Source organism: Macaca thibetana, chromosome 5, assembly GCF_024542745.1.
Source record: "Macaca thibetana thibetana isolate TM-01 chromosome 5, ASM2454274v1, whole genome shotgun sequence".
NCBI classification, from domain to species: domain Eukaryota; kingdom Metazoa; phylum Chordata; class Mammalia; order Primates; family Cercopithecidae; genus Macaca; species Macaca thibetana.
Genome location: NC_065582.1, coordinates 43,945,384 through 43,969,550, shown reverse-complemented (window position 1 = coordinate 43,969,550; position 24,167 = coordinate 43,945,384). Strand labels below are relative to the sequence as shown.

Sequence of the window (24,167 nt, the reverse complement as noted above, 5' to 3'; positions counted from 1 at the left end):
GCCTGGGCAACAGAGCAATTAAAAAAAAATGCCTCAATTAAAAAAAAAGGAGAAACAAATGTGAGAGAAATTATGGATGAAACGTATACAGGAACTGGATGAGAGGCAGGTGAGATAAAAACAAAATTCTATGAATTGTAAGCCTCTAAGGTTTGGAAGATAATATTAATAGGAGCAAGGAAACTAGAAAAGTTGGGCTGAGGAGAAATTTAGAAGTTCTGTGTTGCCTAAGTATACAAGTTTCCCACAGGAAGTGGAGGTTGTGACGGCTTATAGGCGGGAAGGGAAGGACATTTGTGACATGGAGATGGGAAGTCATCTGAATTCATGGGACAGAGTGAGGTCTGCAAAAGAGAGTGAGCAGAGGGCAGTGGATGGGGTGGAACTGTTATTACCTACCCTTAAGAGGAGGAGGAAGAAAAGAGCAAGGAAAAGAGATAGAGAGGGAATAGTCCCACCTGGTGTGGTGGCGTGGAAGCTGGGAGAGAAGTAGGAGGCTCTGCACGTGCCACGTGAGCTTCCTGCTCTCTGCCTTCTTGCCCTTGGGTTCCTGCACCTGCACAACGATTCCTTCTCTGTCCCACAGAAAGCCTTAGCCCCACCCTCCCTACCTCATCTCTGAGCACTCCACCGTGTGACTCTGTGCTCCTGCAATACTGAAATATTCCAGTTGCTTGAACAGAGCATGCTGCCCCTTGCCTTATCTTTTGTTATGTGCTCTTTCCTTCCCAAATATGCTGATAAAGCCTATTCAAACTTCAAAACCCCATTCAGATGTCCCTTCTGTGTGCAGCCTTCCTGTATCTTCCTCGAGTGGCACTCTCTCCCTCATCTTTTCTATATCTAGAGTGTTTGTACCTTGCAGATATTGTGATGTCTTACACAGCAATTATTTTGTACGGATTCATTTCCCCTCTGGACTGAGTTCTCAGGGGAGTGCTTAGTTCTCGTTCATCTTTCATCCCCAAGACAGCACAGGGCATGGCGCGTTGAGCAAGTTTAATGCTATGATTGCCCCATGCATCACCTGAAGTGTGGCACACGGTGGTGTGTAATGTTATCCTCCCTTCCTGGGCCCTCAGTCTGACGCAAACACTCATACATGCTACAGATTACAATGAAGTATGAAAGGATGGAACATTGGAAATGGCACTGATAGAAACAATATCAATTGGTTATTCCCTCTCATTCTCATCATGCTATCATGATTTGGATCTAGTATTGAAGAATAAAAAGCTTAAAAGAGCCTCTAAAAGCACTGTCAACTATGCCATGCTGGCACCATTCACTTTCCAGAGTGACAGGCTTTTCAATGGGATAAATAAAAAATCTTTCATCTCCAACTTATAAACCTCAAAGATACAAAGGTCTTGGTTGGGCAAACACCTTCCACATATGAAATTTGATTCCTGCAGGTCTTGGGATTGATCATTACTTAAAACCTTGTGAACAAGAATGCAGACCAAAAGGTCCCATGAAGTGAAACAAATGATCAGGACCCAGAAATGAGACCCTATGTTAACATCTTTACCTTGGGCCTGGCACCCGCTGACATCTCATAAAGGCAAGATGCCTGCTCCCTTTGCCTTCTATTTTTGCCCTTCCAAAATCACAATGGAATGAAGAGTTGGGCTGAGTTTTCTTGGTTGCTCAGAGAATGGTAACGCCCCAGATCTACTGGAGTGGAGGCCAAGGATGGAGGCAGAAAAGGAAATGTTTATTCCACAGAAGTCTGAAATTACGTGTTTAGCTTCTTCTTCTTAGAGAGAAGCAACGTGGAAGTGAAGCAGCCTCAGATCCTGAAGTCATCCCTCACCCTGTGACTGGAGCTAGGTACCCAGTGCAATGGAGATACCTTGTATCTCCATCCTTATTATGAAAATTAAGAACCCATTGCTCAGATGCTTAATATTATTCTCTCTTTTGGCTTTTTTACCCTACACTGTGTCTCCCTCTGTATCACAGAACAGAATCACAAGTCAATTGAGACAAGTTTGTTGTTTTTTTTTTTTTGAGACAGAATTTCTCTCTTGTTGCCCAGGCTTGAGTGCAACGGTGAGACCTCGGCTCACTGCAACCTCCATCTCCCGGGTTCAAGCGATTCTCCTGCCTCAGGCTCCCGAGTAGCTGGGATTACAGGTATGCGCCACCATGCACGGCTAATTTTTTGTATTTTTAGTAGAGACAAGGTTTCTCCATGTTAGTCAGGCTGGTCTCGAACTCCCGACCTCAGGTGATCTGCCCTCCTCGGTCACCCAAAGTGCTGGGATTACAGGCGTGAGCCACCGTGCCCCCGGCTGAGACAAGTTTTATGTTCTATAAAGGATGGGCTTATTATATGCTTCTTCTCCATGGGAAGTTACATATTAAAATTCATTTTTCTCTACAGTGTGGCCCTTGATGGGGAAAAGCTCCTCATTCCTGCTCTGAGGAGTGAACTCCCAATACCGGGGCTTGCCCATGGGTGCTGCCACACCCCAGAGAGAGGCAATGCAAGCCCTGCTCCCATGCCTGCTCTCCCTCCTGGACACACTGGCCATCTGTTCCTGGGGGAAAAGAGGGGACTCTTTCTCCATAAAAGAAAACAGTAGTGGGCACATTTTCCTTTAGTTCTCCTCAAAATATAAGAAACTTCAAGAATGGTAGCTTTCAACAGAAAACCCATACGATGACCTCAAGTACACACACACACACACACACACACACACACCACATTTCACTCAGAATAGTGCAGGGAAAACTGAGCAAAACATGAGACCAAGCCAGTGTCTATGATGAAGATGATATAAAATCTGTGTCCAATTAAATCTTTAATTAATTCATTCATTAATTGAATGAAATACTTTTTTCTGGTGGTGACACCAATCTTTACAGTACCCTAAAGATCAGAAGAATTTTGTTTTAAATGATAGAACTAGGATTTTCTGTATGCCTCCTCCTTCTTTCTCTCACGCGCGCGCGTGTGCGCGCACACACACACACACACACACTTTTTATTCCTAAAACAATTTCAAAGGTATTTTATTAGAATTGATTTCTTGAATTTGATCATCAAAATCAAAAAGTAACCAACGTTTTCCCTCTACAGCAGTATAATACCTGCAAATATAGGAAGGAAAATTAACAAATGTCTTTAGAATTAGCTATTCTAATTAGAATTAGCTATTCAAATTAGAATTCATAATTAAGTAGACAGAGGTGAGCAGGGGATCAACTTAGAGTCAGTTTTAGAAAAACACCTGAGAAGCACCAGGTATTCTATTTTGCTAACTGTTTTGAATTAGCAAAGAACAAACATGTCTTAAAAATGCTGAGCTCAAACTTTATAGGTAAAAAAGAGTTAGTGAGACTTGGAATTTCTTTCTGGGGTACATGAAACATATCATTTTCTACAAGATCAAAGCACTCGTTGCTTTACTCTGATGTAGATTTTTAAATTAGTCTTGTGTCCTCTACACCAGTTATCAATGCAACAGGTCCTCGACTGAGCTAACTCAGTTGGATATCTGCAAATGTTTTCAGACTGGCCACAACAGTACGCCCACACCTGCAGTATGAGTTTTCAACTTGATTCTAGTGACCAGATATCAGAATATGTCCCTCAAACATAACAAATTCTGCACTCAATTTCACTTTTGTCCAAATCAAAATCAAAATTAAAATCCTTCAGTCGCTGGGAGCTCAGAGAGATTAGCTTTGGCAGCCCAGCAGATGATGTGGGGTGGCTCTGTCATTATCTGTTGAACTTTGAGTGTCCTGGTGTTAAATGTAAAATCTCTCCCAATCATCTTGTTTTCTTTTCATTTAATGATTTCACTAGAAATTAGCTAAAGAGGTGCATTTGAACTGTATATATGCCATCTGGTAACATTCCAAATGATCTCATTTTAAAAAAATTAACCTATTTTTCATCTAATGTCCAGAATATACTTTTCTTGTCTCATATTAAAAAGTCAGAAAAAAGAAAAAAATGGAAAGGGTCAATTAAAGTATCTGATCTAACCTTAAAGCTATTTAACATTATTATCCTTTGCCATTTAATAAATCTAAGCCCTGTCCATCCTTATCTGTTGTGATTAATAGGCCTTTATATATCCTTCCATGAACCAGAGTGCTGGTGTGTGTGCATGTGTGAGAGTGTGTGTGTGTGTGTTTGTGTGGGTTCTAAACAGGATTCCTGGCAATGGTACGTGCCTATAATCCCAGCAGTTTGGGAAGCTGAGGCAGGAGAATCACTTTTAATAAAGATGTTTTTCAAAATGAGACGGTACATTAAAATCAGTCTAGAAATCCCCTCTAAAACATAAAAATCTAAAATACAGAAATTCTGGCCAGGCACAGTGGCTCACACCTGTAATCCCAGTGCTTTGGGAGGGCAAAGTGGGAGGACTGCTTGAGGCTAGGAGTTCAAGAACAGCCTGGGTAACATAACGAGATCCAGTCTCTACAAAAGATAAAAATAAAAAAATTAGCTGGGCATGGTGGCACACGCCTGTAGTCCCAGCTACTTAGGAGGCTGAGGTGGGAGGATAGCTTGAGGCCAGGATCTGTGGCTGTAGTGAGTTGTAATCGTGCCACTACACTCCAGCCTGGGCGACAGAGAGAGACCCTGTCTCTAAAAAAAAAAGCAGAAAAAAGAAAAATGATGAAAAAATAAACAATTCCTGAAAGATTCAGTAGAATCCCTGCTACCATAAAAAATTACCAAAAAGCAAAGGCCATCTCTGTCAACTGATGGGTTGGCCATTGCTTTATGCACAAAGGGTTGGAGGACAGAGGGATTCCTTAATGTCCAAGGAGGGAAAGGAGCAAAAGAAGTTTTATTTTAATAACTAAGAGTTTGTCAGTTTTCAAGTATTTTCCACTTCCAGAGGGTCAAAGGGCTTCAGTATATGCTGACAAGTTTAACATGCTTTTCTTATGTGGTGCTACATATTACTAATATGCACTAGTATATAACACTAATAGATACTAGTAATATTAATCTACAAATATTGCTAATGTAAATAATAATGAATCTGTCGCAAGGATATCTCTGCTGAGAAGCCGTGACTACTTCACTCCTGTTGGTCAATGTTCCCAGCAGGCAGGGAAGGGCTGATCAATATGCAGAGAGTGGAGCATCAGATAATAACAGAGACCAGAACCCAGGCAATACCAGGAGTAAGATATGGTAGCAATAGATGGGGTGGGAAGGGAATGTAGGCTCCATGCAGGTGAGGTCCTTATTCACTTCTGTATCCTTAGTGCCCAAACAGGGCTTGGAAAATGGTAGTAGCTCAATAAAGATCTGCTTAATGAATGAATAAGTGAGATAAAACAAAAAGGAAGGAGGTCACAAAGAAGAAATGGAACAATAGGATGAGAAATATGGGTTCATTTAAACTCCCAAGAAATCTTTGCAACAGCCAATAATAAGTGAGTTCCTGTTTTTGATAGGGTACCGTCCCTAGTCCCATGACTGTGGGAGTCGTTGGACTGTGGGGTGGGACCTCCTGCTGGTGGATAATGTTCCCTCCGGGCTCTCACTTCCCCATAGTTTCTGGAGATACAGAGTGCATGGATATTCCCTTGATGTATTTTGGCTGTGTTTCAACCTTTTTTTCCAAATGCTTTTTAAATCAAAGCTACTTACAAGTAGTGTAAGCGACTCATTCTAATTTCCCTTCCTCTCTCTCATTCCCGTGTCTTCTCTAGCGCAGGTGCTGAAGAGCCAGAAACCACCAACCAGATGGCAGGGAGAAGAGGCGGTAACCCTTACACAGAATAGCGAGGCCCTAGTCACTGAACACTCACAGTTACACACAGGATTGATACCCCACCCTGGGTGTCTCCGGGAGAGCTGAATGTCAAGCAGGAAGAGCTTTCTAGTATGAACAACGTTTTAGAAGAAAATATTTTAAACAGTATAAGATAAACAGGGTGCAAAATGTAGTGGGGTCTAGCAGAAGTAATTGAAAGAATTTGTCCTGATTAAATGTGTAATTCTGTCCTGATGAAACTATCTTCCTAGTCCCCAGCTTTCTTCTTTCTTCTTCACAGCTCTTCGGAAAAAAAGTTCTAAAGAAAGTATTACTTACATATTACCCAATATGTTGGCTAAATAAACATGGCTGATTTCCAAGTGAAGGTTCTTACCAATATTTGAATGTGCAGAGGCAAGAGATCCCGCTCACATAATCAGGTCCACAAATCAGTGCAATTTCACCTCTTGTTCTCATTAATCCTTGGTTCTGTTGAGGGCCTCTTTCCCTCTTGAGTGGAGGGGCTATTAATGTACCTTTGGAAACATGCGTGTCGACCACAGGAAGCTCTGTAAGGTTGTCCCCATAAATGCCCTCTACCTCAAAAATAGCAGGAAGAATTTCTGGTAGCAAAAACAGGGGAAGTGTGTACATATGTTTAGGGCAAGGGTAGGTTTATGGGGAAAAGGATGGTAATAGTAGGAAGTAAAGAAACAAGTTCATAATTTATTCTTTAAACAGTGACCCTCGTCATCTGCTTTTGTACCTAAGATAAAATGTGATGGGTCATGCATAAATTCTATAACCTCCCCTCCTCTCTCCAGCTGTGGAGATAAGTGATACAAGCATATGGCAAGCCACAGGAAACCAGGAAATGTGCTTGAATCCAGCTGCTATCCCATAGTTAGAAAAAAGGAAGTAAATCAACTCACAGCATAAACTCAGGATGGCTTAAAATGGGAAAAATACAAACATGGGTGGAGTAAAGAGAAGAATTATTAGAAGGGAAGACAAAGATCCTTTCAGAAAGAATACCACAGGTCCTTACAGCTTGATGGGAGGGGGGGAAACACTTTTAAATCATTTGTCTTTCTGTAAGAATCCTAAAAGCCATAGGAGAAAAAAAATTCTCTTTGTGAAAGTTTCCATTCCTGGGCTAATATTGACACTCCCCTGCCCAATGGAAAGGGTCCCATCACTCCCAGACTATATGCATCTTCCAGTGCAGTGCACAGATGTGCTGAGTAGCCCCTGCCGCACCAGGCAGTAGAGCCCCTGCCCAGTGGGTGACCTGGCCACTTGGCAGCAGACAAGCTACTTAGCAATGAGGATTCCCTTCTCTAGGGGTAGGTCTATGAGACCAGCATGTACCCAGATGGGCACCATATCCATGGGGTTTAATTATGCATGCAAATATTCCCCTTCTTTGACATGAATAAGTTAAAGGTGAAAGGTTAATATGGTGATGAGAAGAAAAACCACTGTGGAATGAGAATGCTTTTGATATCTTGTTAAGGAGAATAACGATTAAGCTCTCCCTCACAAGACTATAACTGTATTAACATATAGCCAAAAGGGCTACTGGGAGGAGCCTCAAAAACCTAGAATGGTGCAAGGTACATACCTTCTATCCATCAGGGAAACTTGTCCTATGAGTGAAAAATTGAGCAGGTTGACTGGTTACTCAAGTATTTCCAACCACACTACAACTGGATCCCTCGGAAAATAAAGCTTCTTCTCAGAGTCATCATCATCAAAACGTATTTACTAGCAGCCTCTCGTTTGTGCCCCAGTATGTGTTACCGATTAGGTAACATCTGTAGTCATTTATACCAGAAACAGAAAGTGATGCAGGAATCCAAGAGGAAGGCCTAGGCATCATTCTTAATTCTTTTGCTCCGTATTTGTAAAGGAAGATCTGGAGCCCCTCCGGCACGCCCCCACCCCAGATCCACCACTCTGCAGCCCTCCCCACTCCCTGCTGCGTCCAGACCCCTCCCTGCCCTAGTCCTGAAGCAGCCCAACAGAAAAGGAATCTACGATGAAGGTGGAGCACATGAAATTCCTGTCAGAGTTCTTGCCTGGTTTCTGGGAACGCAAGCCAATACAAATTTTCGTGGCTATATTAACATATGCAGCTATGCGACAGGGAGATGATAATAAAACAAGAGCCCTTTTGAGCCTGGCCTTGTGAATCCCAGGCCTTGGAGAAAGCTGGGTCAAAAAAGCAAAAAGGGTAGCCTGAAGCTTGAGGGTTAAAAAGGGAGGTGCAGAGGCCGTGGCCTTGAGGGTGTGAGCTGCAACAGCTCCCATATGGGGCAGGGGGAAAGCAACAGGGGCCATTCAGGTTTATGGGTTCGAGGATTTGTAAAGGGCATGTGGAATTACAAAATAAACAGAAGGGTGCTTACTGGCCAGAGCAAGTGTAACATCAAGTACGGCCAGAGAGCCTGTTGGAATAAGTTCCTCTTTGTAGCTGAGAAAGAACCAAGTTCCAGGGCTGGCTGCATCCAGCTACTTCTGAGTCTGTCCTGCTTAAATGGTCAGGTTAACAATACTGCTGTCTAGCCTCTGAGCTTAACAAGATCTAGACCTTCAAGAGAAGGTTTCTCTGGGTATAGAAACATGTCACATTTTTACCTTATTAAAGTGATCTATTCCCTGTTTGTATAAAATACAGACTTGGTACTCCCAATATCTACAATTCTCACTGAGTTTTCAAGGGCTTAAAAAAAGTCTAATTCTTATTTATATTTCATTGTCCCCCAGCCACGGCTGTATATATATAAAACCCCAAGCAATATATATATAGAGAGAGCTGACGGTATATATGGCAATGAGGAAAGTGATCCAGCCATTAGTTGTGGGCCCACTGCTGGTCACATTCACTATAAGTCATTTAAAAAGTTGACATATAAATATTCTTTGCCATTAGACATATAAAGAATGCTACAGCAAATATAGGAGTCAGAAGGGTCCACTCCACTGAGGTATTATTCAATAAATTTGGTTTCACAGGCTTTATATCTCTGAAAATTAAATAGCACTATGTGAACATAAGACAGACTTTCCTTTTAATATTAAACAAGTCTGCAATTTTTACTTAATTTTTGGATTTATGGAAAACATGATAGTGCTCACAAGCAACAAAAGAAAAACAGAGATAAACTGGACGAGATCCAAATTAAAAAAGTTCAGGCAGCAAATAATATCATTAAGAAAATGAAGGACAACTGGCAGAACTGGGAGAAAATATTTGCAAATCATATATCTGAGAAGAGACTTATGTCCCGAATACATCAGGAACTTTTAACACTCAAGAATAAAATAAATAACCCAATTTAAAAAGTAACAAAATAACTTGAATAGACATTACTCCAAAGAAGATATACAGATGGCCAATAAGCACATGAAAATATGCTCAACATCATTAGTCATCAGGGAAATGCAAATCTAAACTAGAATGAAACACTAGTTTACACTCTTAAGATGGTTATAATAAAAAAAGACAGACAAAACCAAGTTTTGCAAGGATTGGAGAAACTGAGACCCTCATCCACTGCTGGTGGAGATGTGAAATGGTGCAACTACTTCGGAAAACCACTTGTCAGTTCCTTAAAATGTTAAACGCAGAGTTAGCATTTGACTCAGCAATTCCATTCCTAAGTATATACCCAAGAGAATTAAAAACCTAAGCCCACACAAACACTTGCATATGAATGCTCATAGTAGCAGAAGATGGCAAACAATCCAAATGTCTCCATAAATGGATGAATAGAGCAAGAAAATGTGGTATATCCATACAACAGAATATCATAAAAATTGAAAATGAATAAAGCCATAAAAATGAAGTACTGATTTATGTTACAACATAGATAAACCTTGAAAACATTATGCTAAGTGAGAGAAGCCAGACGCAAAAGACTGCTTATTGTATGATTTCATTCATAAGAAATGTCCAGAATGGGCAATCCTATTGAAACACTAGATTCGTGGTTGCCTGGGTGGGGGGTGGGGTGTGGGGAGAGAGCGCCTGCTCATAGACTCGACATTTTTGGGGGCAATGAAAATTTTCTGGAATTCAATGTAGTGATGGTTGCACAACTCTGCAGATATACTAAAAATCATTGAATTGTATACTTAGAATGGGTAAGTTTTATGGTATATGAATTATATTTTAATAAAGATGGGCCAGGCTTGGTGGCTCATGCCTGTAATCCTAGCACTTTGGGAGGCTGAGGCGGGCAGATTGCCTGAGCTCAGAAGTTTGAGACCAGCCTAGCCAACATGGTGAAACACCATCTCTACTAAAATACAAAAAATCAGCCGGGCGCAGTGACAGGCACCTGTAATCCCAGCTGCTCAGGAGGCTGAGGCATGAGAATTGCTTGAACCCAGGAATCCACTGCATTCCAGCCTGGGCAACAGGGTGAAATTCTGTCTCTCTCTCTCTCACACACACACACACACACACACACACACACTCACACACACACACACACACACAAAAGATAGCTTTTAAAATGAGATGGTACATTAAAATAAGTCTAGAAATCCCCTCTAAAACATAAAATATATAAATTCTGGCCAGGCATAGTAGTTCACACCTGTAATCCCAGTACTTTGGGAGGTCAAGTTGGGAGGACTGCTTGAGGCTAGGAGTTCAAGATCAGCCTGGGCAACATAGCAAGACCTTGTCTCTACAAAAAAAGAATAAAAATAAAAATAAAAATAAAAAAGTTAGCTGAGTGTGATGATGCACATCTGCAGTTCTAGCTACTCTGGAGCCTGAGGTGGGAGGATCACTTGAGCCTAGGAGTTCAAGGTTACAGTGAGCTATGATCACACCATTGCACTCCAGCCTGGGTGACTAAGCAAGACCCTGTCTCTAAAAAAATAATAAAATAAAATATATACATTCTAGAAAAGCAGAATACTGGATTCAATAAATTTCTTCAGGGGCTCAAAAAAAGTTGAAATGAAAACATGAATTTTTTGATTTTTGGACTGATTAGACTGATTAGATCTACCTGTTCACTTTATAAGTGAGCTCTACATTTAGACTTTTATGCAAGCAGGTAGAATCATAAGGAACTAAGTACAAACAGGCCTCACATCGTCTCTACCACCTAACTAGATAACTTCCAAGTCTGCAGGAGGCAAATGTGAGAAGGCAGTAACATAAAAATACAACATGTATTTTCCATCCTTATAGATTACTGAAGTCACACTGCTTAGAAAGCTTGCCAGACCATAATTTTCCAAGGGAAAATACCAAATAAGCAAATAAGTTTTTGCTCTGAGAAATTATTAAGCTAAAATCTCAAATTAATCTCAAATAATTCTTTAGAAGAGTCTCCTCCAACATGGTCTTAGATTATGTAGAGGGGAGGTAGAGAAAGGTTTTTCTCCTAAAAGAATGCCAGCATTGCTCAGGAATAATCATGAAATTTAACAGCAAAGGACATTGAAAAAAGTAGTATTATCTGAGGCTCACAGCCAACACTATCTTGATTTATTAGGTACATGTGCCCTTCTAAAAAAAGGTTCCCAGATACCATTATTTCATAATAAATTAAAAAGAATCTTCACCGAAGAGAGATGGTTCTTTTTAAAAAGTAAAATGTACATTTAATAGAGCTTTGTTCTCTGTCAGCTTCAACCTAAAGCATTCTTCTCAGATGGATGAAACTTATTTTTCCAATTAACCATTTCCTCAGCACAGTGCTTCTCAAACCTTAGCTGTCAGAATCGCTAGGGGGGCTTGTGAAAACACAGACAGCGGGACTCCCACCCCAGAGTTTCAACTAGGTCCAGGATAGGGCTCAAGAATTCGCATGTCTAACACTTCCTTATCCCCACAAATTTAATGATGATTCTGCTGGTCTAGGGACCACACTTTGAGAAGCACTGCCTCAGCACATTAGAGATGTTTTTCTCTCAGACCCTTTTAGGAAGGAAAGATAAACAGCACCCAACACATTTCCACTCAATATTGAAATGACAGCAACCACCATATTTATTCCTGGACCTTTTGTGGTTCGTATGTATTGTTCTATCTTCCTGTTCGCACCTCACCCTCCTGCCCTCCCTCCCAGCAATCCCACATGGCTAACGGCAGCAGCCACATCTGCTCAACATGCCCTCATCTCTAAATAGAGAAGTTTCCATTGTCAGGTCCCAGTTGAAGCCACGGCACTTGGTTGGGATTTAGGATTGGGATAAAGACATTTCTGTCTGGCTATTCTTTTGAGCAAAGCATAAACTCAGAAGCTGCTGGCAATTCCCCCTTTCCATCGTGTGGCCTGGGTAACAGAAGAAGTCCATCTGTCGGTCCAGAGAGAAGCAGAAATGAGGTGGGGAAGGGGGTGGTTCCTGGGTTCCATATGGGCCTCCAGACTCTGGCTGCAGTGGAAAACCGATGCCCCACTGCATCCCTGCCCTTGGGATCAATAAGCCAATCCAAAACCCGTATCTTCTACTAAATTCTTCTATCCTGCCAAAACTATCTGAAGAGGGTTTCTGTTATCTATAACCAAAGGGGCCCTAATTACAACTGTTAATAAAGTGAGTTCTTTTCCTCTCCACTTCAGTTCACCTTAGAGATTAAATTCATCTTAAAATGTCATCCTACTCAAGTTTACCTGTTTCTAACTATCTCCTAGCTGAAGCTCCATCTCATTTACGTGACACCCTAAACCACATATCACTATGTTATTTCAAATGTAGGGTCTGCTTGGATTCCTATACAAGAGGCAATTATAATTTATATGGCTCTCCAGGACTAGGCAGGAATAAATGAATATAAACCAGAAATGAATATAAATCCTCTGGGTGAGCACAGAAATTTTTAAAACCAATAAACTTGTTTCAAATTAAGTTCTAATATAAAGTTTTATTTACCACACTAGAGAAATGTAAATGTTTAATTTTTCATTAATGCTTCTCTGCATAACTCCAGCTTTCCAACTATGTACTTTTTGTGTGTGGAATTCATATTTTTAAATGGCATTCTTATCTACTACTTCTAGGCTCACCCAACCATGCATGATACATTTTATATATGCATTCCCATGGAAACATGTAACTCCCCAAAGAAAGAAGAGGGCATTTATCTTCATCACTTTGCATCTAGCTACTTCTCTTAAAGCAAAGCAGAGACAAAGCAGACAAAATTTTGTGTCACTCTCAGCATTACATCATATCCGTGATAACACAGCTATCCCATAAGTTTGCAAGGTGACCAGACATTGCAAAACCAGAGTTTAAAGGTACTTTAAATATTCTACACTATCTAATGTTATACATCCTCTATGTTGAACACTGAGATTTCGGCCTCCTTGAATGAAGACTTCTGGGAATTATCTTTGGCAACCATATGCTTAGCAAAAAGTCTGATTATTTTGGCTGCCTTGTGTCACATAACAACAAGTAGTCGCAGACTTCCAGTGCTTTCCTCAGAGTGTGTTGCTTTCTTTATGGCAATCAATTTACTTGGCCCAGCTGTCAGGCATTCAACTTCCCAATTAACAACTGGAAATAGAACTTGAACCACAGGAAGGAAGAAAGCTCAGATTTTCCCAAACGCACACTTAATGAAAAATTGAGCCTACACTAGCTCATCTGCGTTTTTCCCGTAAAACACAAATGTCAATTTGGAAAACAATATATCTACAGAGGTTTTTCCACATAGAAAAGCTCCACATGATATGTGACTGGGGCAGGTGCCAAGTCTTCATCCTTAAGGAGTTAACATAAATTAATTTAAAGCTGAAAATGAAGCAGCCAAAATTGTGGACTAGTTTCTTCTTAGTAATTCAATGAGAAGACTGAAAGGGTCTAAACTATAGGTCACCACTTCTAACCTCAAGGGAATAAATAACAGGGAAGAAAACTCCTTTTATTCCACATCTTAACTACTCCTTGGGTCAAAACTGAAACAAGGAAAAGTGTGCCCCATGCATCATCCTTGCATGACTAATTATCCTCACCCAACTCTTCCTGACCAAAAGGATTTTCCCCAGCATATCAGAAGACTACAAATGAAAACAAGCAAGGCAGGAAGCAATAGGAACTCCTGTTCACAAGAACAGCTACAATAAAGCTTTGGGGGTATCGGCCGAGGCAAACTGGTGGTGCAGCCCTGACCAACGACACAGACGTTTTGGGAAATGAATGACTCTTGTCTATAGAGCAACAGAAATGATCATGGAAAAGGGCATCTGAAGACACAAGTCCTTTACTTGGATGTCTTTCAGGAAATGAACTGTGAAATTGTTAAAATTACAATTTGAGGAAAGAACATACAAAGTTTTTTCCTAACAACTTCATTCTTGCAAGAGCACTGCTCTATCAGTGATTAGAAACTCTAATATCCACTTTAAACCTAATTAAGGGTGAGTCCTCTTTAACTTGTGGTTTAGGAATGAAAAGATATTTGCTTTCAAGTCACATGCCTATTGTTATGACTAAAAAACTTCTTTCCAGTTTACCTGACCATGGCCATTAGAGTATGGCAGTACTAAGTTCCAAGTGCAAATCACATGGATGGATTCCACTGCCCTGGATTACTTCTGACTAGACCACAGCATCTACAGATCAGGACTGTGATGCATATCTCTTTGACCTAAGTCGTTTGCACACAGAATGCTGAGGATTTTTTTTTTCACGGCAAAAAAAAAATTGTTGTCGGTCTTCAAACAAGTTTTCATTTCCACATCACGAAGCAGGGGCAGATGCCCTTTGGAAACAAGACCATGTCATCCATTCAACTATTGCTGAACCACATAGCACATGTGCTCAACCAAAGGCAACATACACATTTAGAAGGACCACTGCTGTCCACAAATATCTTTCAATGTTCATGGCTGATAGACATATTCTGTTTGGGGGATATCATTATTATCTATAAAATGATTCTACACCTGTGTCTCAAATCTCATCATGCAAAAGGATTAAGATAAAATATTTTTCCTTAAGGAACATCACTCCTGAAATCTCATTTTTTGCATATTATCTTTTGGTGATACCAAAGTCTCTTTTGCTTACAACACTTGCTGCACAGCAAACTCTGAACTAGAAATATTATATACTGGAATCTGACCATAAGGAGGGAGACAGGGGTCACTGTTGGATAAGACTTCAAGTCACTGGAATGTGAAAGTGTATGCTATGGAGGAAGAATCAGAGCTATGTGACCTCTTTGAATTTATCAGAAAACAACAAATGTGTTACTCTACATCATTTAACATAGGAAGGAGAGTTCAAATATACAAAAAATGTGTTCACTTGAACACCCTTTATAAAAACGTTCAGCTTTTATAATAGTAAATAATACAGTCTTACTAGACTAGACCTCTCATCTGCATAGGAGGTACTGTACTATCTCTGAAAAGTTTAGGAAGACGGAGCTATGATAAGGATGTAATGATTGCATTATACTTTATTTATAACAAATCATGTTACCTTGAACTTCCAATGTGCTTTGAATTAACATCAAAGGAAAGAATTCTTAACCCCACCAACTGGTAAGTACAGGAATTTCAACTGTTCTGATATAATGACTAAGTAAATCACTGTTAATTTCTTACTTTCCAACCCACTAGTCAACCAGAAACACAGTCAGAACTGCTGATGAAATTACAGGTCTTAAAGGAGTCTCTCTAATGCATTTCTTGCTTTCATCCTCCAAGCACAGCAAGTTCCAAACTAAAAACAGCTTTTGATTCATATTAGCATTTTAAATATAGTTTCTAAAAATTACGCTTAAGAGGTAATGAACTAAGGATGGGATATGACTTGACAAGTATAATTATTGATATAATCCTTTTTTTCCATGTTCTGAAAGTCCTATCTTTGAATTGAAAAGACACCATGTTTTCACCTGTTTCAGAGAGGACAGGGCAGATAGGAGATGATGTGGAAAAAAATCCAAACTATATGAATTTCAAATTATAAGCCATTTTTCCTACATTTAATAGGCTGAGATTACATTCAGATACTAGTAAAGAATGATTCATTAATCTTAAGAACAGATTATTGTAATATTCCATTATAAAATTCTCTATCCATAAAATCTCTTATTGCCACTCTATTGGTAATTACTTCAAGTGCCATCTCAAATGCTTATGAAGTTAAGAAAAATATTTGTAATGGTGCTTAAAGAGTATAGTATAAATACACACAAAATGCCAGGTCCTCTATTAGGGAAGAATAGGTATTTTGATCAATTAGCAGAAGAGCTTTGAACATCATTAGAACCCACTTAAAATTATGGCCTCTATCACCTTAGAAAGCAGCAGTAGTTTCCAACAATTTGCAGTGATAGTCAGGAAAAGGTTGTATTTAATAAGATAGGTACACAGCTAATATACACAAACAAACTCACACACAACACAGGAATTTAAGCCAAGTAATCTGATCATTCCTTGAGTTCACAGCAATAATGCGATATTGCTGCCATTAGGTTAATTATAACCCATGCAGGAAGCAGTCCAGTTGGCCTGCAAGTGAAACTATCAGAATGTGAATATTTTCGAATAAATCAAGTACCTGAGAGTTTCATGAGAAGTTCAGAGGCTGCTTTGACTGACACATCCCGCCTTAGCACATTTCCCTTCCCTTCCTGGGGCTTTAGTGCGTCCTCAGAGACGCCTGGGGCTGACACTTCAGATTCCGGGCTGAACACATAGCTGGACCGAGGCAAAGTCGTGCTTAGGGACTCCCCTTCCTTAGGCTCCTCTTTCACTTTAAAATTAAGATTCATGGGCTCCTTCTGATTTGCAGCTGTCAAAAGAAAAAAAGGGATTATATATACATAAAAGGCCACTCCCCTCCTTAGCTGCCCTGGTACTTCACGAAGTATGGAATGCACAATCACACTGTGCTAACAACCGGAGGGATCACGACCTCATCAGAACAGGCTGGGCCCTGGGCAAAGCCGCACAATACACTCCATGGGCCTACGACTCTGAGAAGTATGGGCTTCTGAATCTTTTGAACCTATAATATTTTAAGAAGTGCTACCTCTACAAAGTCTCTGGGCATTTTCTCTTTGGTTTCCCTAGGTGTCTTCTTTCCTGTGTATGCCACTGCCTCCCTGACTTATTAGCACTCTCCCCACCTAATCCTATTATGAAATAATGCTTTCAGGCAATTATTCTGCCATAAGATATTGAATACTAACATGAGTCAGAGGCACTACCCAAAGCAAAAACTTGGGGTGTGTTGGTAAGGTGAGGATGGAGAATTTGCCAAACAGAAAAGCTCAGACTAGAGATAGACCACTCTTGCCTTATTATAAGATGACACTACTAATCCATAAACAGTGGGGCATGTACTTAGCACTGTTCTTCTGATTATGGTGAATAAATCCATGTCTGTAGCCCAAGTCATCACTGAGTCCAAAATGACCTTTTTTTTTCTTTAAAGAACAGTTTTTATTTTGGAATAATTTTAGATTTACAGAAGTTGCAAAGATGGTTCCAATAGTTCCCATATATCCTTCACCCAGAATTCCCTAATGTTAGCATCTTACATAACCATGGTACATTTGTCAGAACTAAGAAATTCACATTACTATGAGCTAAACTCTACATTTTATTCAGATTTCACCAGTTTTTCCACTAATGTCCTTTTTCCATTTTTAGCATAGTTGGTTGCTGTGGAGTGTGTGGTCAGGACAGAGCTAACTGGCATATTATGGGATGGATTCTGTGGCTCAGCCACACTGTACCAGGCCTTCCCCACTGGGCTACATACTACCAAGGAAAGATCAAAAAGGAAGAGACAAGCACCCTCTTCCTACCACTTTTCACCTTCACAGGCATCTCGCTCCCTTTAAGAGTCCATGAGGTAGGAACTTAGGATTCATTACATTGAGTGTGTCCATCTTTTGAGAAAGAGGATCTGGTCCTAATTAGAAACACTTATTAGAATGAGCCTTAAGCCCATCCCATCTTAACAAACAAAAAGATAAAAATAAATCCCCAAAGCAAACATCTATCACCCCTTGCCTACCACCTACTCCAAGCCAATACTCAAGCACAAAGTCTGTTTTCCAGCTCATACTCCTCTAAGAATATGCATTCTAGAATCACAAGTTCACACAGACCAGCATATTTGGAAACCGAACCCCAAAAGCCCAAAGTACTATCTGGAAGTTTCACTACCAGAAAGATGCAGAGCTGGGACCAGAATCTAGGTCCATGGGCTTCCCCCGCTGTGTCTCTCACCTGCCTCCACTGCACCACCTCCACTTCCGGTCTCTGTGTTGTAACAAAACTTGAAAATACTTGACCTTCCAATCGGCTCAAATACCACCTGCTCAGTGAGGTCTACTCTAATCATCCTGTTCAAAACTGCAATCCCCACCTTCACAGTCCTTCCAACCTCTCTTACCCTGACCTAACTTTCATTTTTCCCTCCAAATACTCGTCACCTAATAACCTACTGTCATGGACTCAATTGTGTCCCTTCACATGCCAAACCTGCCAGTGTGGAACATATTTGGAGTTAGGACCTCGAAGGAGGTAATTAAGGTTAAATGAGGTCATAAGAGTGGAGCCCTAATGCAATGTGACTGGTTCCATCAAAGAACCAGAAGAAGAAGAAGAGAGAGAGAGAGAGAGACACCAGGGATGCACGCACACAGAGGAAAGTCTGCATGAGGACACAGTGAGAAGGCGACCGTCTGCAAGCCAAGGAGAGAGGCCTCAGGAGAAACCAAACCTGCTGACACCTTGATCTTAGGCTTCCACCCTCCAGAACATAGAAATAAATCTGTTATTTAAGTCATCCAGTCTGTGGTATTTTGTTATGCAGTATTTAGCTTAACAGACTAATCACATGTTATATGGTTTTTAAAATTTATTATGTTAACAATTTATGGCTAGGCGCAGTGGCTACTTGTAATCCCAGCACTTTGGGAGGCCGAAGCAGGCAGATCACTTGAGGTCAGGAGTTTGAGATCAGCCTGGCCAACATGGTGACACCCCATCTCTACTAAAAATACAAAAGCCAGACGTGGTGGCATGCACCTGTAATCCCAGCTACTTGGGAGACTGAGGCAGGAGAATCACTAGAACCCAGGAGGCAGAGGTTGTGGTGAGCCAAGATTGTGCCACTGCACACCAGCCTGGGCGACAGAGTGAGATTCTGTCTCAAAAGACAAAAAACAAAAAATCAAGGTAGGCTTCATGAAGGGAACAATTTTTTTTTTTTTGAGACGCTTTGTCACCCAGGCTGGAGTGCAGTGGTACAATCTTGGCTCCACTCACCACAACCTCCGCCTCCCGGGTTCAAGCAATTCTCCTGCCTCAGTCTCCAGAGTAGCTAGGACTACAGGTGCCCGCCACCACACCCAGTTAATTTTTTGTATTTTTAGTAGAGATGGGGTTTCCCCATGTTAGCCAGGATGGTCTCGACCTCCTGACCTCGCAATCCACCAACTTCGGCCTCCCAAAGTGCTGGGATTACAGACTTAAGCCAACACGCCTGGCCCAACAATTTTTGTTTTAACACTGATGTGTCTCAAGTGCCTTGAATAGTGCCTGGTATATAGTTAGTGATGAATATATATTTGTTGAATGAGTAAAATGTGTTGCTCCAAATTAGTGGCATCCAATGGACTTCCAACATTACCTGAAGTTAACAAAACAAAAACTAAGACCTCCAAAATATCCCACCAAAAGCAATCAGAAGTGCTTTCCCTGGATTTAATAATTAGGTGGGAGATAAGACCTTTGAAGTAAAGTTAAAGGCCTTTGTACCTAGACCACAGCATTACTGAAATATCTAATCATCACTTGAACTCTAGCATTACTAAAGGAGGAGTCCAGAAAAGTCTCAAGGAAAGTGCTTAAAATCTAGCCCTTTGGGGACAATGCCACAGGAATCTGAATCAAAGGGAGCAATAATGGGCTACCGAGCAATCCTCAAATATGTACTTCCAATGTCTACCAGGAAGGCTGCTCCTAAGACGACTTGATTTATTTAGCGCATTTCTCCCCTTTGCACCTTTCCTCCACTTCTTGGGGGATTTTGCTGGTCACCCTTCTAAAGCTTGCTCTCTCCCAACACCATTCTCCCAGAACACTTTATAAAGTCCTTTGCAAGGGCACCCTAGTTCATCACGACAGAGTAATTAAATAGGGTGTGTATTAAGTCTGTGTCTTTGATTCTTTAAGGAGGAACAATTTAAAGTGAATGGTTAAGTATTTTTAAAATGCTTCATTGCTGCATCTTTTATTTAAAAACATTTTCAAATTCTAAGATGAAGCTAAGAAAGAGATGCAAAAAAACTATTGAGGCCCTAGAAGCAAATCCCAACTTCTAGAGCTCATTAAGCAGATGCTTCCTGCACATGTAAGTGGTTTCTAGAAGCATTAGTCAGAGTATGTGCTACAAGAGACTTAGGGGGAAAAAGTAAAGATATTTAGCATTGCTAGCACAACCTGGATTTAACAGAACTTCAAAAAGACACTTTAAAAGGCAATAAGCAAGCTGTACATTGCTGGATTATACATTTGCAAGGCACTACATACCTGGTTTGCATTCTGACAATACAGAGAATGACAGAAAATTGTAATATGCTGAGGAAATGTAAACGTAGCTAACGACATATCAGAAGGACATGTGGAAATCACTCATTTGCCCAAATTTTAATTTCCCAAACATTTGGGTCTCGATAGAAGATGTAAAAACAGGCTGGGCGCGGTGGCTCAAGCCTGTAATCCCAGCACTTTGGGAGGCCGAGACGGGCGGATCACGAGGTCAGGAGATCGAGACCATCCTGGCTAACACGGTGAAACCCCGTCTCTACTAAAAAATACAAAAAACTAGCCGGGCGCGGTGGCGGGCGCCTGTAGTCCCAACTACTCGGGAGGCTGAGGCAGGAGAATGGCGTGAACCCGGGAGGCGGAGCTTGCAGTGAGCTGAGATCCGGCCACTGCACTCCAGCCTGGGCGGCAGAGCGAGACTCCGTCTCAAAAAAAAAAAAAAAAAAAAAAAAAAAAAGAAGATGTAAAAACAGAAATATGAAGGCTAACCTGCTTTTTTCAATGACCAAAAATATTTATATTGAGAACAGTACCTAAAGCCTATATTTTAAAATTAATATGACTTAATAATTACTATCTTTTAAATTATCCCACTTTACAAAAAAAACCCACATGTGCAGTGAGAGGTGCACTTTTTCTTTGGGGAAATTGCTAAGAGAAAAGCAACCAATATGACTCATGACATAGTCTTCACTTCATTCCTACTAGTAACAGGAAGATTTGTGCAGGTGTGGAACTCAACTTGTCAAGGACTTTCACAACACCTGCCTTGACTTCTGTTTATGTATTTGAAAGTTTCTGGATAACTGCACTTTTGACGTGATGAGGAAGCACCCGCTAATCCAGAGGCTCCTTGTCTCGCTGTTTGTTCCCAGCATCTTAGGACCTGGGCCACGCTGATGATCAATTACACATACCTCTTAGTTTATGTACTTGATGGAGGTGGACCACCATTTAAAGGAAATAAATTAGCTTTTTTTGAGGATTTATGAAGGATTCAAGATAAAGGCAAACGTGGGAAAGGAATGGGAAAGCTGCTGGGATAAGATGATTCCAATCTTCCAATTCTAGGAAATTACTATATAACTAGAAAATACTATATATTTTACAATATTTTCTAGTTATATAGTAATTGGGAAAATACTATATATCTTCCCTATTACTAGGGAAAATATATATAACTTCCTTCTAAAGACCATCATTTGTTTTAACAATGTATACAACTAGCACTTGAGTAATTACACAGGGATCAAGCCTTCCATCAATCACAGGAGATAGATGTTATTACTATCTTCATTTTACAGGTGAGGAAACTAAGGTCCCAAAAGGTTAAGAAACTGATGCCCCAAATCACAGATCTAATTCACAGAGACACTTGCTCAGAGTTTCTCACTGGAAATGCATCCAAACCCTTTCCTTTCTCTCCAAGACACCCAGCTACCTTTAAAAGGGACACTACCCTCAGCAGGTGAACCGCGGTTTTGGGAAATAAGTGATGTGGGTGAATTAAGCGTTGTTCATGAGAAAGGGAAGGGTGGGTTTCACCTGAAGAAAAGGGACATTTTCTGGTAGGAAGAAATCTTGTGAAGATTTGACTAAGAGGATGAAGGGAAGGAACCGACTGCAAAATGAATACTTCTGTTGGTTCCCTCTGGTGAAGGAAAATGACACCTTTTCTTGAGCTTAATAAGACAGAACTCTCTTTCAGTTCAGCATATGGCAATTTTGTAAACGCTGAACTGCTCTGTGAAAAAGCAAGGCCACTGAGAATTTTATTTAGGAACTGACCCTAAACCAGAGCCAAAGACTCTTGAGCCTGGAAGGGACTACAGAGCAATGGTTTTCAAACAGTGTTCCAAGGAACCCTAGGATATGTTTCAGGGGTTCCAACAAATGTTTGTTTTGAAGGTCAGGGTAAGAGAGGTTGAATTTAAGTTCTAAAAAAATTATTGTAAAAATTAATTAATTTAAAATTTAAGTTCAAAGCGTGCATCATCCACTGCATTATATATAAAACATCAACATACTGGAGACCACTAATATGTTGACAAGTTAATTCAGATTCGTGTAGTAGCCCTTGTAATGCAGTTTCTCCCCCTCTCATAGGAGTGCTGCAGTTCTAGTCATATGTCATCAGTAATGAAGTGGCTGCCTTTGCAATGATTTTTCAAAAAATTCAGGCCTATGCATATGTGTCCATATATAATTATAGCACTACTAGAGCCTACATACATACTTTAGTGTTTCTCAACCTCAACTCCACTCATACTCTGCACTGGATAATCTGCTGGGAGGAGTTGGGGGTTGGGGACTGTCTTGCACATTGTAGGATGTTTAACAGCATCCTTTGCATCTCTACGCACTAGTAGCCAGGAGTACTTCCCAGTTGTGAAAAAAAAAAATTATCTAGACATTGCCAGCTGTCCCCTGGGCATACCTGCCTTAAATTAAATGCAAGGGTAGGTTCAAGTGTATCAAGCGTATCTGCTTGGTGCAGCTTCTGACCACAGCTAATAGATAGACAAATAAACATGTGTAGATATACATGGATATAGCTAGATCTATCATTTATTCAGCACATAATATGAGCTGGGTAATACACAAAGTATTTACCTGTATTAATTTATCTAATTCTCACCACCACCCTTTGAGGTAGGCACTAGTATTATCCCAATTTTGCAGATGAGAAATCTCAGACCTAGAGAGATTAAATACATTTCCCAAATAACAGTTAACTGAGTAATAACCAAGTAGTTGACACAGAATTACAGATGGCTTTAGGGCATATTGTGAGTTTTGGATACTGCTTATCTTCCATTTATTATAAGGAATGAGGGCAGTTGCCAAATGTTGTCAACTTTGAAGCAAAAATTTATACTCTTCTTTAATTGAGGAGATCCTGAAATTACAAGACAAGTTGTTAAAAATCTGTTCCCATTTGCCACTATGTGAAACCGTACTTGTATTTTTTCAAACTGAGATCAGCAAAATAAATTTAGAAATATACAAGATGATCACATTGCTATATACTCTACTCCTTCATAGCACTGGAGTGTCACATTTTGTGCTCACCGAATAGCAACTTGTCCCCCCCTAATTGCTTGGCTCTTTAAATATGTAAATGTAATAAATGTGAACTTTTGAAACAAAATGAAAGCCATTACTGTTTTCCGTTCCCTTATTTTACAATAAGAAAACACAGGCTCAGAGGATTATACGATCTTTTGAAAATCACACAACTCATTAATGATAGAACCAGAATCAGAGGTTAACTCTCCAGATGACAAGCCGGTGCGGTTCTATCTAAGCAAGTTCCCTTGTTAGCAGTGTGTATGTATGTATGTAGGAACAGGTTGGGGATCTGGGATCTTTCAGCACTATGATGTGCTTTGGATGAGACACTGCCTTCTGAAATCGTAAGAAAAGCCAAGATTTAATTAAATAATAATGAAAAACAGTTAAAAATGACTTTTAAATGTTAAGCGTATTATATTCAAATGGAATGTTTATAACATTCACTAAATATTTTTAAATCTCGCTCTTTAATTTCCCTTAAATCATTTTATAATTAGTGTTTAGTGAAATTTTAGCCATCTCATATTTCTTATTAATCCCCACCTGAGCTAATCCTTGGCCACCCTTCAGCGTCTATGTACCCAAACCAAGACTGTAAAGATCCCTATGAGAGCTATGGGCAAAGGGGAAAAACAGCCTCTGGAGAAGGGTCAAAGGTAACAAGAAGTGAGCAGTGCCTCAAGAACTTTAAAATACATAAAGTTTCCCTGCAAAAACTAAACTACTAAAACCAACCCACAAAGCCATCTGCAGTAATCCACTTAACAGACAGGATATCTCCCTTGTCAAA

General features: G+C 40.3%; 1 protein-coding gene across 5 annotated transcripts in view; it reads right to left on the bottom strand.

The window, feature by feature from the left end:
• The window catches only part of ZNF827 (zinc finger protein 827), a 174,712-nt gene that overhangs the window by 89,649 nt on the left and 60,896 nt on the right, over window positions 1–24,167 (bottom strand). For 4 of the 5 annotated variants that reach the window (XM_050791755.1, XM_050791757.1, XM_050791758.1 and 1 more), the window contains exon 5: window positions 16,296–16,529. The exons of the other annotated variant lie outside the window; for it this stretch is intronic. In XM_050791755.1, the coding sequence (XP_050647712.1) occupies window positions 16,296–16,529 (234 nt within the window). The remainder of the gene's footprint in view (window positions 1–16,295; window positions 16,530–24,167) is intronic. 5 annotated transcript variants of the gene reach the window in all.